The 15,519-nt window shown below is 39.9% G+C and overlaps 1 protein-coding gene across 6 annotated transcripts in view; it reads left to right on the forward strand.

Moving 5' to 3' along the window:
• Window positions 1–15,519, forward strand: part of DYNC1I1 (dynein cytoplasmic 1 intermediate chain 1) — a 343,203-nt gene that overhangs the window by 211,027 nt on the left and 116,657 nt on the right. For all 6 annotated transcript variants that reach the window (XM_016131454.2, XM_016131458.2, XM_016131455.2 and 3 more), the window contains one exon: window positions 13,909–13,998. In XM_016131454.2, coding sequence (XP_015986940.2) covers window positions 13,909–13,998 — 90 coding nt within the window. The remainder of the gene's footprint in view (window positions 1–13,908; window positions 13,999–15,519) is intronic.

Here is a 15,519-nt window from a genome sequence, read left to right on the forward strand (position 1 = left end):
CATGGCCCTAATTGTCCTGGTGTTTAAGGCCTTCCATTATTTCCTCTGTTGAACTATTTGCTCTGCACTGTACACGTCTTTTTGTTGTGACACATTCGTATATGCTCTTTCCTCTTCTTGGAATGAGACTCTGAATTCCCATTTCTACATCATTGTCTAGACCCCACCGATCCTCAAATCAACTCAAATTAAACTCTGTAAAAAAGCCTGTTTCCTTTCTTCTCTCTTTTCCTATAGTCTCCCTACCGGAAGTTAACTTCAGCCCTCTTGAATTCCCATAGCACATCTGCAAGCAGTCTCCATTCTGATTCAGATATTTACATATAGCTATCATTTTCCTGCTCAAATGCCAACTTCTCTGAGGTCGAACATCTCTCTTGATTCATTCCTGTGGAGCTCATAAGATGTAGCCTATGCCTTGTACATAGCAGTTTCTCAAGAACATGTGTCCAATTACAATGAGTGGAAGAATTATTGTTAAAGGGGTCAATGTAGGTTGGGTGAGGACATTCGACATTAAATTGAAATAGCTGAGAACAGGCAAAACTTTCAGGCCTTCGCGCTCTAACCAGTGGACTATTTTTCCATTCCAAATAGGACAATCATGGTCATTATTTTTGTTGTCACGGTTTCGTTCTCACACTCACACTGAGCCTTTGAAGTAAAATTTCTCCAAGCACCGCTGAGGTTATTCTTCTGTTTGGAGGGATATTTGGTAGAAAGTTATGGCGTCTCTGGTGAAGTGCTGCTCAGTTTATCCTCTAGAGATTCAGATTCTTTCGACCAACTTAATGTTTCAACAGCTTGAAAAATGAAGGCAAGAACCATGTCTGTCTAGACTGACCAGAAAGTAAAAACAAGGGGCACTTTGAAATCTGTGAACCTGACCACAACTGAGAGTTGTACATAATCCAAGTAACTGGAAAATCAGTTTCTTGGATTAGGCAAATGCTTCTCTTAAGACTCTCAAACTGCTAGCTTTCTTCTTTGATAATTAATAGAAAATTATTACATTGACAGACATGGGACCTCATATTTGGGCCAATGGGAAAATTTGATGTTAAAACCAGGGAAATAATTTAGTCCCAAATAGAGTTGTTAATGTCAGGATAAAGGCAAACAAATGTGCTAATGATCTTCCCTGAGAATTGGACCGTGATGAATTTTTATGTATTTCCAGATGGAAAATATATCAGTTCTCTCTGGACTGGGGACTGGACACTAGGATGAAAAAATGCTGAAGTGAAAGTCAGCACAGAGCACTCAGAAGACCTCATTTCCACTTTCTAAGGAATAAGAATGCAAAAGAGATAGAAAATTCCCATTTGAAGAAACTAGATCTGTGGGGTTGTAAGGCCCCATGACAAGATGGGGAATTCTGATTTCTATAGCAGGAATGCCATTACTCTGCTGGCTTATGGAATTGTGTGTGTGTGTTGGTTTCAAGATACAGCACTGCCTTGCTATTCATCTGTGCATTCGGTCATCTTTTCATTCAACAAATATTTATTACCGCCTCCCATATAGTCAGCTGTTTTCTGTGTTTTGGATACAGCAAAGAAGAGATACAGTTACTGATGTAGAATTCCCTGTCTAGTAGTGGGAGATAATAAATACATAATTAGATGTATAAAATTAGGTAGCTATCAGTGCTATGAAATTAAACAACTACAGCAACAACAACAAACAAACAACAACAAAAACATCAAGCTAAAGGAGAAACAAGTGTTCTGTGCCAGGGCAGAATGGGGCAAGACATGTTGCTATATTATATGGACTGGATAGAGAAGACCTCAAAGATGATGTGAGATTTGAATAGGGACCCTAAAAAGATCATGAGAAAGACATATCTGTATTCAGAAAAATGGCATTCCAGGCAGAGGGAATCGCAAATGCAAAAGCCACAAAAGTTCAAGTTCTTGGCAAGATCATGAAAAGGCTAAGAAGCTAGCTCAGTTGAAGCAGGATCAGCAAGGGGAGAGTGTAACCCGTGGAAGAAGGTATGGAGCAGGGAACTCCCTATAGACATGGTCTTGCACTGAAGAAGACACGACCGTCCGAAGCAGACCACTCTGCAGCAGATGGGTACACTTCTGAAACTACACATAAATCGTGAAACAGCCCACTGACGGCTCTGCACTGACTGAGCAAGGAAAGAGAAGCTGGGCTCTGTTTGATAGAATAGGGGTGGCGGCTTTGTTTTCAGCTCTGCTCCAGAATGGCTTTGCCACTTCACGATCTTTCTTCTCCACTGGCCATGCTTATTCTCACCCCCAAATGCACAGAAACATCTCCCTACTTCACAGCCTACATCAGGGAGACAGTATGGGCAAAGCCGAAATAGAATGAAATTTGAAGCCTCAAAACTTGGGTTCGAAAATCTCCCTTTATAATTTCGTAGCTGTCTGACTTTCAGCACTTTATTTAACCTCTTTTGGGTTTCAGTGTCCTCATTAATAATAATAAAATATTCATTAAGTGTATTGAGCAATTAAAGAATCACTATTATCCAAGGAGGGCAATTCTATAATCAACAGCCCAGGAAACTAAGGCACAAGGGGTTAAGTAGTTCAAGTTTACTACTGAATATTAGAACCAGGATTTGCATCTCAACAGCATGGTGAAAAAACTCACGCATTCAATTCCATGCTACCTTGCAAGATAGCATGCGTGCTGAAAGAGATTATGTTGAGAAAATACAGAACACAAAGTAGGTACTCAATAATTATTCATTCCTGACCATTTGTATTTTTTTTGGTTGAAAGTGGCAAAGAAACTAACCCTAAATTACTTAAGACAAAGGAAAGTTAATTGGCTCTTACAATTAAAAATCTGGCCCCATTGCCTCAGATACAAAGTTTCCCCCTAAACCTTAAGAAGGATTTACTTAGCTTAGAGAGGGGAAGGAAGGGTCCACCCAAGAACAATAGGGGGATTATTATTCCAGGAAGTGGGGTGGTGGATTCTGGGTGGTCAAAGCTACAAATGTCCATTACTGTTCCCTTTTCTTCCTTTATACTGTTTGGTATGGTTTAGCAGTAAATTGAGGGGTTTTGGAGTTGGAAAAACATGGGTTTGAATCTTGGCTTCATTACTTCCTCTAGCTCTATGACTTAGTCAGACCATCTTCCTTTCTAAGTCACTTTCCTCACATATAGGGAGAACTAATTCTGTAATCCTCTGTGAGTTATTATAAAGATTAGATGGGCTAATGGACATAAAACATTTACCACGAAGCTCGACATATCTGAACGTTATATCAATAGCTATTGTTTTCCCATATAGCTAGAATAGACCTGAGAACACACATTAGGTGGTGAGTTAATACCTAGTAACCAATAACAAGGACAGGAAACAAAGAACCATGAATCTTACAGTGGGTGATGGAGTCTCAGGATAAGTTTAGACAAGTTTGCTGTCAATGATGATGAAACCTAGAGATCAGGAAAAGGGACCTTAGAATTTGAAATTAAGTTCAGGAGATTTGTCATCCAGCTAAAACAGTGGGGGAACCACTAAGAAAATGTATTTTTTAGAACTACCACGTAGATGAGACTATTAAGATTTAAAACAGTCAAGAATACTTATTTAACACCCATATTGGGGCAAATAAATATGAATAATTAATCCATCCTACTCTCAAGAAGTTTAGAATTTTGGATGGAGAAGAAAACTCATCAATGCACAGGGACGTGTTCTACTTAAAATAAAAACATAGGAAATAAAGTAGAGAATGATAAATGCCATAATCTTAAACATAGGAGTTCTTTGATGGGTTGAATAAAGGTTAAGAGAAACCCAGCTGAAGTGCGGTGAAGGGTTAAATGAGGAAGAAAGCCTTTCCGAGGAGGAAGAACAGAAGAGATATGGGGACCTGGGGGTGTCTGAATCAAATCTTGAAGTAAAGCTGGTTTTTACTTGTGGGGAAGATATGAAAGTATTTAAGGCCTTGAATGCTCCAGGCCAAATTCTGCCCTTGTACTTTTGTTTTCTCTGGCTAGAATGCTTTCCCCAGGTATCCATATGGCTTGATTCTCTCAGTTCCTGGAGTCTTTTTTTCAAATGCCACCTTTAGGTAAGGACAACCTGTGTAAAATGGTGATACCTACTGCTTCCCCCTCCCTTCCCTCCTTTGCTATTCTCTTGAGCATTTGCAACTCTCTAACCAACTGAATACCTTACTTGTTATCTTCTCTGTTATCTGTCTCCCCCACTAGAATGCAAGCTCCATGAGTATAGGAAATTTTGTCTATTTTATTCACTGCTGTATCTCCAGCACCTGGAATGCTGAGCAGCATATTAAATGCTGAGGGAGCAACGTGAACCAAGGGACAGATGGCATGTGGACATTCGTGCAGCAAACGCAGTATCAGTGTAGACTGACTGGAGTGTGTACAGAAGCGAGGGTGACGTGAGATGAACATGGTAGAGGAAATTCAGGCTCAAAACATATTTTGGGGCCAGACTCTAGAAGACTTGGAGACTAGACCAAGGAATCTAGCTTATGTTCTGCATGTCATGGTATCAAAGGCTTTCACTACGAAGTTTATATGAACCGAGTTCTATTTTAAGAGATTAATCTGACAATGTTGTTTGTAGCAAGGGTTCATGTACAGGGAGGCTGAACGTAGGAATGCCAGCTAGCAGACCAGGACAGTAAGCTACATAAAAAGCCATAGTGGCCTTTACCGAAGAGAAGGAAGTGGAAAGTGGAAAGGATAAAGGGGGTTTTACAAGTGAGGGGGATAAAAGAGAATTAACAAGATTTGATCCTTTTAATAAAAGGAATGCGAGAGAACATGTAATAGTGGGATGACCTATATGTGCAGTAACTGATGTGACAATTGCTCTGATGTTAATCATCAGAGTTGACAATACTTAGAGATGGAAGGTACCATTTTTCCTTCAGAACAATTTTTTAAATAGGTAAAACAATGTTTCTAAATGGTTTCTAACATAACAATAACCAGTTTAGTACTTGAAGACTTGAGGTTTTACCTTCCTTGGGAAGTATCTATGGTAGCTCTTGAAAGTTAGATAGGATAACATCTCTGTTTCTGTGACCTGAATTTTCTTTTTCACAAGCAGTTATTCCACTGAAAGGATGTGTGGATTTGCACATTTGGATGAAATGGTAGATGAAACAAAGAATAGGGCGTGAGATTGGCTGAACTCAAAAGTAGGCAGCAAAAAATGATTTAAGTAAGAAAAAGAAAGCTAGGAGTTTTTATCTCTTTCCAAGTAGCCAAGAATTGCATTTTCAAGGGTTTTTGGATTATTGCCCAGTGTGTGTGTGTGTGTGTGTGTGTGTGTGTGTGTGTGTGTGTGTGTGTGTGTGTGTAGATCTATATGAATAAGGCTGCCAAGGACAGACAGAGTCTGTGCCCTATTCGGCTCCAGGGGCCCTGTTCACATGAGTGCAATAGTAGTGCTGCTTTCTGGAATTGTCGCGTGGATGGTTCAGTGTCCAAGAATGCCAGGCAGAGGACTGATTTGAGCAGTGGCTCTGCTCAAAACCTACCCTCCTCCTAGGTCCTGCAAGAACTGCAGTTTGTTATTAGAGATTAATTTATCCGGGTTACTGTTCTCTAATTCATTAATATGAATTAGTTCATCCAGCTGATCTCTTCTGTGGCTGAAGGCTCCATGACCTCCTGAGAAAGCTTGGGAGAAAACTACAAAAGCTTGATCTGAAAACCACAAAAGACTAAAGAGAGGGAATATGGAGGGGTGGTTTCTGACAACAAACTTGGCCTATTTCATATACAGTTGAGTTAAGGGCTATTCTGCTATGAGCAATGATGCTGAGGAGTTAAGTTGGGGTCGGATGAGCCTTAAACGCTAATCTAATCTTGGAAATAGGGAACTATTAAAGGTTTTTAAGGAGGAAAATGTATGGAAATACAGATCAATCAAGCCTTCCCATCCCAAACTTCAAATGCTGAAGTTACACATGGGGTCCTGCCTGGACATCTCTGAGAAGGGCATTGTTCCCTTCCTGGTATCTGTCCCTCCATGCAAGCTGACTAATCCACACCAGCTCCATTCAACACATATTTACTGTACACATATTATATATCAGTACAATGACAAGTTTCAGAAACAGCTGCTAAAAAGTACTATTCTCTGGTCTCCTCTCTCATTTTGAATATTTTCTTTCATTTCCTCTCATTTGCAATGTCTTGGGTGACATTCCATCAGGAAGTAAACTTTCCAAGTACTGTCATGTTAGAGCCTTAGGAGAGAACTGATGTGGCCGGGAGTGTTAACAGGAGCGCTCTGTACGATGAGAAATGTATGTTTTCTTTACTCTGGCCAGATTTTTCTAGACCAGAAAGTGAAGGTTTTTTAAATATTAGCATGTAGTATATTTAACAAAGTGCTTACTGAAAATCCCACAAAATATGTCGTTCCTGCATATTTTTAAAGCACAGAGGCGCTCACCTTGGTTTGTGTAAGCATTCAGTGGTGCATGTTATACTTTATTTTGGCCACTATGATACATATTGGGAGGGTGGCTCTCTTTAAACTGCTGGCAAAACTGGCAAACCATACATGAAGCTGGTCCAAGGATAGGGTGACTTGAGTGAGTTCTGTCCGAGAGCCTTCACTGTCTGCTGTACAAACACAGGTCTAAATTCACAGTTCAGTTCATCACACCCACTGGTAACTAAACCGTCCAAGGTCAAGTTCTCGTCATCTGGTTGCTTGTACTACAGCTATAGCTTACCTTCTAACTGTCTCCCTCCTTCCAGGTTTCCTGACTCTGCTCCAGCATTCATATTGCCTCCAAATCGCCCTCCGTATTCTTAAACAAAATATGACCTTGTCTCCTGTGTTTTTTAAAAGCCTCCAGTTTCTCTACAGGGCTGGTTGACAGCAGTATTTTCATCAAGAGTCAGGCAGCTCCTTAAAGAGATATATCCTAATATGTATAAAGGGCTGGCTGAGAAGGAGATAAATGAGGTTCCAGAAGCTATATTTATCATCATCAATGCCTTGAATTCCTTCTGAAATTTAAATTAATACTTATGGACTAAATGAGACCCATGTTTGTTAAAAGGAGGATACTGATCTCCAGAAAGAAGTCCAAACTCATTCTGTCATGCAAGGTCCTAAATGGTGTGGTTCATAACTCCCACCTTTTCAGAACAATCACCTGTCTCGATGTTACTAGTCTCAGTACTTCACATTGATTTTCCTAATAAGAGTAGGTCTTGAGGGACTTTTCATCTGGTTGTGGAGACAGATGCATAAACCTAATTTCAAGTGGTCTGAGATGTGTTATTATAGAGATACATAAAAAGGAGGGGTGGTTGAACATGGAGAAGGTCAACAAGTCTGCTTGGGGGGAAATGCTAAATCCTCGTGAAGGACCAGTAATGATCATCTATTGGGTATTGGAGGAAAGACCAACGTCAGAAGAAAAAAATAAAGTGCAATGCCTTCAAGGCACAAACCTACTGGGATGTCACGTGATTGTGCATCGTCTATAGAGGAAGCTGAGGTGGGAGAGACAAGAAGCAGCTAGGGCTATTATACTGAATTTTTTAGAGAACTACAGAAGGTTTTTTTTTTTTTTTTTTTGGTGGAGAAAGCAGGCATAGATGTGTTTTTTAAATTTTTAGAAAAGGAAACTATATAAATACAGAGCAAGACTTAGTGGGAGGATGACCAGTCAAAAAGCCGTTACAATACTCCAGGCAAGAGATGGTGATGGCCTGGTCTAGGGCAGTGCAGTAAAGACACAGATGAATTTGAGACAGATTTTGGAGGAATCGAAAGGACTTAGAGACCCTTGCTTGTTTTTCTACTGAAAAAATTTAAATATGTTATAAAAAGAATCACTATCTGAAATATTTATATATATAGAATTATAGAAAAGTGGCTAGGGCATTTGTTCTTACATTGAAAGTAATACATCTAACTACCACCCCCCTTCAAACTAAAGTACCTCTGTCTCTCTTTAAATCTGTTCACCAACAGCACAGTCATAAGATTGATTTAGAAGTAACTCTGTGTTCTTGCTAGCCCTTTTATCTTTTGGAAATCTGTTTCTATTTATTCCTAAGCCCCGAATTATTTTATCAATTCCAACATTCACAGTTTTCACATTAGAATTGATGATGTTATGGTTTAATTAGCAGTAATTGTTTTTCTTAGTGCTACATAAAGTAATTGTGCATCTTGCAGTCATTGGCTTGTTTGATTCAAAGTCATGTGGTAATTGCTTTGTGACCCCCCCTTTTGGCAGCCACGAGCTAGCCTTCGGAGTCAAGAAGGATGGAGTGAGATGGCCTGCTCTGCTTCCTGCTGCCCTTCTGTACCTGACCGGACTTGGTGGTCTTCCATGAGGTGGCAGATGGAGGGGCCACAGTCCCCTTGTGAAAAGCCAGGAGCAGAGCAGCAGAAACTCCATCCAGGCACTCGGACTCTCTTATTCTGGGGCTTTGCAGGCCCTTGAGAGAGCACAGAAAAGTGAGACACCACTGACTTTATAAAACACAAGGCCTCGTCTTCACAGGGGGCCGCCCTGCGCCGCTCAGCGTTTTTGTTGCAAGCAGCAGGCTCTGAGTTCAGTGGGATTCACTGGAGGGAAATCTGGTGCTGCAGAATCAACAGGAGGCAGAGGAACAGGCTTGAGCAAAGGGCAGGGACCAACCCAGGCCGTGGTCCTCTGGAGCAATCTGTCCAGGATGCTGGACACCGCTGCTATTATGACATGTTGCCCCAAATTAATCCTAACTGTCCCCTCAGCTTTGCCTCCTGCATCCAAAGACAAAGCCCCAGTTTGGAGCATCAAGTCCGACTTCCCGGATCCTCCTGTTCCCTGGTTACCAGAGATAGAGAGTGGAATAGTGTCTCCTCTTGGCTTCAGGAGAAAAAAGTAGGGTCCAGCATGTCACCAATAGAGCATAACTGCTGGGAGATTCCCCGCAGACAGAAAGCGGCTGGCATATTGTATTCCAAACACCGACGAACGTTCCACTCCCCTCCCTTCCCAGTGTCTCAAATTCGCCACCATCAGAACAGTTCGGCAATCAGAAGACTGGCATACTCACATTGGCTGCAAGGCCAGGTCGAGGAAACTGACCCTTCTTGGAGCTCGTACAAAGGGTCAGGCCCGTGCTCACTGTGTCACACGTGGTTGTTGCTGAACATGTAATTATTCATTATTAGACCTTCAGAAAATCCTCAGGAAGGACAGTGGTTACCAAAGATTTTTCCAACTGCAGAGGGAATGAATGTAGCAACTGCAGAAGGCAGCGTTTGGGTGCTAAATAAAATATTGTGGCCAAAAGATGCCATTGTTGGAAATTAGCCCCTTCACTGACAGGTCATTAAGTTCTGCCACTAGTTTAATTTCTTGTGTGGACCTGGTTCAGGAAACCATGCATGGGTGGTAATTTTTTTTTCCCTTCCAATCTCAGAGGAAATGTAACCGGGTATGAACTGGTGGCACAACTCATATATCAGTAGCCCGTAGCAGGTCTACATAAATCCTTTTCTTTAAAGTTATTTAACTGTTTTGAAAATGGTTTCAACAGAAGTAATTCCAATTGCACCAGAAAGGAAACCAGAGTCTTAAAGAAAAATATACTTTCTTTGCTGAGCAAGGCAAATATATCAGTATGCGGAGAAACAAACCAGTCTCTTGTGTTTTATTTCCTTAGCAAATCCACTGAAACACTTACTTTGTGTCTTTAAAAGGCTGATAGACAAAGAATTCTGTGGCCACTAAAGATGAATGCCTACAACTGGTTTGTAACCGCTTTTAAAGGACAGGTATCTGTTTTTTTTGTTTGTTTGTTTGTTACTCTCGTGTTCACAGTATATCATTATGGGACTTGGCACGTATTATAAACACAATAAATATTCGTTGGTTTAAAAAAACTCATCAAATATATATTCTCTGAGGAAGGATTTTCTTTTTGAAGAATTGGATAACTTGCTGCGTGCCCACATACTTCATGCACAGACTAACACATTGCTATCACAAACCTAGCCCTTTTTATAGCCAAGCCCTTATAGAACAATATTTTTCCAGTATCTCTATTTGGCACTTTCTGTTATGATGTTGCTTTTTGATTTTTCCAGGAATTAATGTTTAAAATAAAAACTCTTATATCTGCTAAAGCTGAGAACTTGATACTATTTAAAGCTGGCTAATTCAAGTCATCGGTGAAAACAACTACATTTTGAGAACCAGAAGATGTGAATATACAGACTAGATGGCTCTCACAAAAGCACAATTGTTTTCCATAGTCAATGGAACTGATAATAAATTAATTTTAGATCTTGACCTGTTCTATCCCTTGGGTCCACACAATGAGATGGAAGAATCTGTTTGTTCTTAGTCTTACTTTCTCAAGCTCTTCGCACAACTCACTCCCGTAACTCCTTAAAACTTTTACTCAAATGTCCCCTCAGTGTGCCTTACCTGAACACTCCGTTTTAAATTTCAGCTCTTCCTTTCCTTACCGGCATGCCCAATCTCCCTTTCCAGCTTGCTATTTCCCCTCCGCACTTATCTGTTACAGTGTTAAGTTTTGTTTATTGTTTCGTGGTTTCTCTCCTCTAACTCAAATGGAAGCTCCATGAACACAGAAATTTTGGGGGTCTGTCTTGTTCTCTGTCATATTCCCAGCACCAGGTGCATAGTAAGTGCTCAATAAATCGTCATTCACATACAAGCTAAGACAATGCCGTTTTGAAGGTTTCTGGGTGCGGGTATTCACAACTCTCTTGGTAGTTTAAAAGCAGTTTCACATCAATTATTTTATTTGATTATTCTTACAACGACATTGTGTTTTAAGAAAGGGTTATTATTTACTCAATTTAGTAAATGAGGAAACAGGGCCGCGGAATTTTTATGAATGGAGTAAAAGTAGACTCCAGCCTTGAACCCAGGTCAGTTACTTCCCTTCATGTCCTGCTCCCACCCAGGCCGTGAATCTGTCAGGCAGGAGGAGTTAGAGCTTTGTATTGAGCATGGCTGGCCACGTCTCAGCGAGGTGGATTCCAAAGTGAAAACGAGAGCAGAATTCGGATGCAGAGTGTATGTTCTGGACAAATGAAACAGCACGTAAGGGATGACTCTCAAGGACGTGAAACCTAACTCTCCTCAGCTGAGCCCTATGTGTAGCTGAGTGATTCGCTTTGAGGCCATGTGATGTCCGCCTTAAAGAGCGTCCATAAACCCCCCTGACCCTGCAAGTGGCCCTCACACCCGCGTGTGCTCTAGGTCTTTCTCCTCTGCATTTCTGTTTAATGCCATGCAGTGGGTAGGGAGGTGGTATGCATAATGGTAAAAGGTCATAGACCTGAAAACAGTCAGAACCAGACAGAACTTACAGCTTGATGTGCTTGGTAGTTGTTTTTTTGTTTGCTTGTTTGTTTTTGGTTTTTTTTTTTTTTTGTGGATGGGGGCAGTGTTGCTCTGTTCCCTCATCTATAAAATTAGCTTAATGGAACCAAATTCTGATAAATAAATTAGATTTATACAAGTAAAGCATTCATCACTGCCATAGGTATTATTATTGCATATTGCCTGTGTCTCTCCTGCTAGATCATGAAACCATAGAAAGCAAGGCACTTTACTGGCTTTATTAGTTTGCTAGCGCTACTGTAACAAAGTACCACAAACTGGGTTTTAAATAGAAACTTATGTTTCATAGTTCTGGATGCTAGGATTCCAAGATCAAAGTGTTAACAGAGTTGGTTCTTTCTGAGAAATGTGAGGAAGAAGCTTTTCCACGCCTCTTCTCTAGTTTCCGGTGATTTGCTGGCAATCTTTGATGTTCCTTGGCCTATTGATGCATCACCCCAATCTTCGCCTTCATCTTCACATGGCGTTCTCCTTGTGTGAGCGTGTGTCTATATTTACCCTTCTTATAGGGACATCAGTCATATTGGATTAGGTGCCTGCTCTACTCCAGTATGAACTTATTTTAACTAATTGCATCTGCTTCCAAATATGGTCACATTCTGAGGTACTGGGGGTTAGGTCTTCAACACATGATTTTGGGGATGGGGGACACAATTCATCGCATAAGATGGGCTTTATCATCTTTGTACTCGTATCTACTTGCAGTTGGTAAATGTCAGGGCATTGTGGCTGAATCCATTACATTTGAAGAAATGTCTCTAGAAGGTTCAGAAATGGAGCCACTTTCAAACAGATTAGTGACCTTTTGAAAATTGTTTCTCCATCCAAGATTTACCAGAAGAAGAAACTTCCCTCCAGCTAGTGCCTCGCTGAGCTTTGTGTTCAATCTTTGGATCAGGAAGAAAAATCATGGGAGGTGAATGCTTTGTTCAGGACTTTCCAAACAGGTTTTTAATGAGCAGATAGCAGTAATATCTTTATATGTGGGTATGGATTTAACTGTGCTATTTACAGCTTAACATTTTAAGGCTTTGTCTAAAAATCTGTATAACTCTGTGTTCTTGTCAGTATTTTAAGTGCAACTTTTAATAGGTATGTGTTAATAATAATGTGTTAATAAATGTGTTAACATGTTAATAATAAATGACAATTCTCCTTTGTTTTACATTTTTTTCTGATATGTATGTAGTGTGCTTATAAAGTAATAAGGTTGGTTCCACAATCTTCAGACATGCATATAGAGTACTATATTTCAATGAAAAGTCACATTTAAAAAAAGTAATGTCTAAATTGCAATGCTCTACTTTATATATTCGTATTTTTTAAATTGATATTCCTTCCACAAATGACTTGCTTAATATAGTCAGAACTTTTGGAGTTGCTTTTCAGGATATGCGTATTTATTTATTTGGGCATTTAAGTATGCATTTATAATGTGTTCTCTAAGTGGTTGGTGCTGAAATTTTAGTTGATGTCAACTTCAGGATTTATTGTGATGGAAATGGGACTATCCGTAGAGCTTGAGATCTTACAAAAGGTCTATAAATATTGGTTGAATGAATAAATGAATACATGAATGAATATATGAAGGGAGGAAGTGAATCTATTTCTTTTCAACTCCATTTGAATGAAGGAAGTCAATAACCTACAATAAATATAATACTTAAGAGTGGAAATCATGCATAAAAAACTTGTGAAAGCAAGTTTTAAATTTTTATTGGATTTTTTTGTGACACCTTGACTCTCCCCTATATCTCCTACAGTATGACTGAAATTTCAGGCACTACAAGAAAGGGGCCTCTAAGAAAGGCAGGTTGAGAGCAGAGAGAGCGAGTGAGCGAGCCCACATTAGCATAGGGCAGGAAGGGCACTATAACATCTGGCAGTGGTAGCTGACTGGGTCCATTTGTTAGTGCTCATTAAATTCACATTAATGCATGAGCTGCTCTGAATGTGTAAATGCCATGTTGGTTGGTTGCTTTCTCTCAGGCCAATGGTAGTGACTTTTGAGGCCCTACCCCCAGAGGCTGACTTGCCAATGGCATTTGACCTGGGGTCAGACCTGTATTTAACCCTTTCCTATAGGTCAAAACTAAATTAATTCGGTGAGAATTAAATTGGAAATGAGTCGTCTGTACAGCAGGTGTCCCCTGTGGAGAATGTACCCCAGGTGGAAACATTTTAAGATCTGTTCCTGGGCCATCTCCGAAGAAGCTTCAGAGGTCAGAGAGGCAATTCCAAGACATCCCATGTGGTGAGGGCCTGGAGGTGGGCGTAGCAGGTGCTGACTCAGGGCAGTTTTCTTGGCAGCTTGGGGGGACTTTCAAAGAGGCCCCTTTCAGAGGAAATTTATTTATATATTCATGAACATATTTCTTGGGCATTCATTGTGGACTGATTTACTTAGAAGTTGCCCTAAATGATTGGAACTTTACCCTTTGCCCCTACCTCCCACCATCAACCAAAGACTTTGTTTTGAAAGAATGATAATAATGCATTTTTCTCTTCCTTTTTTCTAGAGGATGAGGAAGATGAAGAAATGGTGGAACCTAAAACTGGCCATGATTCAGAACTGGAAAATCAAGACAAAAAACAGGAGGTGAAGGAAGGTATGATGTGAGAGATAAATTGAGTCATCTTTTTATTTTATTTTTTTAACCAATGATTAAGGGACTATAGAGGTAAGGAAAAATTAAATGTACACCCACTTTGTGGAGGTTTTTTTTATAACTGTTCAATACATTACATTTAGCAACATAAACTTTAATCTCCAAAGCAAGTTATTTTTCTGACTGATAGCAGCAAATAAAATACAAACCATCCACATTTCCAGCAACAAGTCCAGTCATGATTCCAATAAAATTATTACTAAATAATGATTAAATAAGACACTTGTTATCAATTGTTGTGTTATCTAGTTTACTCCATTGATAACAGTAACAAGAAAGCAAAATAAGAAAACAAAAATGAAAAAAGTAAAGAAAGAGGAAGACAATACTACAGGTGATGTTTCCTTAAAAATCTAACTTTGTATCCTTTTGAGATTTGCTGCCCTGGAAACAAAAGAGAATTTTGAAATGATCTTTCTTACTAGCAAATAGAGTATCCATGAAAACAGAGTATAGATTAAAAAGATTCTTCCGTATTTCCTACTAAGTGTCCCAAATATTGATCAACATGATCCTAATTAGAAGGCCACTTGATTTAAAAACTTTCAAGATGCCTGTGGCTCTGACACAGTGCTTCACATAGTTGTCACTGGGAACTTTTGCAGGAATGGCTACATACTGGTCATTGCTCTCCCTTCGGCCTGCTCAGGCATCGAGCGAGGTTGATAACTGTCAAGTTCTAGGGGACAACTGAGGGCAGGGAGAGGATTCGGCATCTTTAACAGTGGCATTCATAGAAGGCACAAGAGTTAGTTTTTCCAAGAGATTATAAATGGATATGATAGAAGAAATTTTACCTTTGAACACCTACAAAGAACATATATATTTTTAAAGCAAGTAAATAGATCATTAAAGCAAGACAGGTGTAGCACAAAACAAAATGTCGAGATTTATTAAAATACCCTCTTCTTTCTTTTGCAAAATATGCTTAAGATGTACTGGGTGATAAGGAGCCGGGTTATGTTTTGTGTGTCTCGGCATCCCCAAACCCCGCCACAACCCCAGTCTCCAAATCATCTTCTCTGGCTGGCAAACCATCGCACCTCCTTCTTCACTTCTGAGTAAAAACACCCTCCAGTTTTAACTGTTCCTCATGCTTCATGGAATCGATTAAAGTTCTGGTAAAAGTCAGAAAGAAGTTTGAGAGTACATTTCCTATTACTGCTGCACTGTGCGCCTTATTCTCTATTAATGAGTTTTCTGCAAATTAGCACATAAGGGGTTAAAAGCGTGTTTATGTTGGCATCAAACTCTCTCTGGCTTTTTTTTTTTTTTTTTTTTTAAAGCAAGACAGTATTTTGCAAACTTTTAAAAGAATCTCTAGCAGATATAATTGTGGCGCCATTCGCACGGCTGCATAGTAGTTAGGGCTGTGTCAGCACTTCCATTACGAACCCTGAGTTTCAGGCATTTATTACTCAGCCATAAAAATTTGCTCTGGGCTGAAACTTGACATACACG

The sequence above is a fragment of the Rousettus aegyptiacus genome, unplaced genomic scaffold, assembly GCF_014176215.1.
Source record: "Rousettus aegyptiacus isolate mRouAeg1 unplaced genomic scaffold, mRouAeg1.p scaffold_m13_p_13, whole genome shotgun sequence".
Classification (NCBI taxonomy): Eukaryota; Metazoa; Chordata; class Mammalia; order Chiroptera; family Pteropodidae; genus Rousettus; species Rousettus aegyptiacus.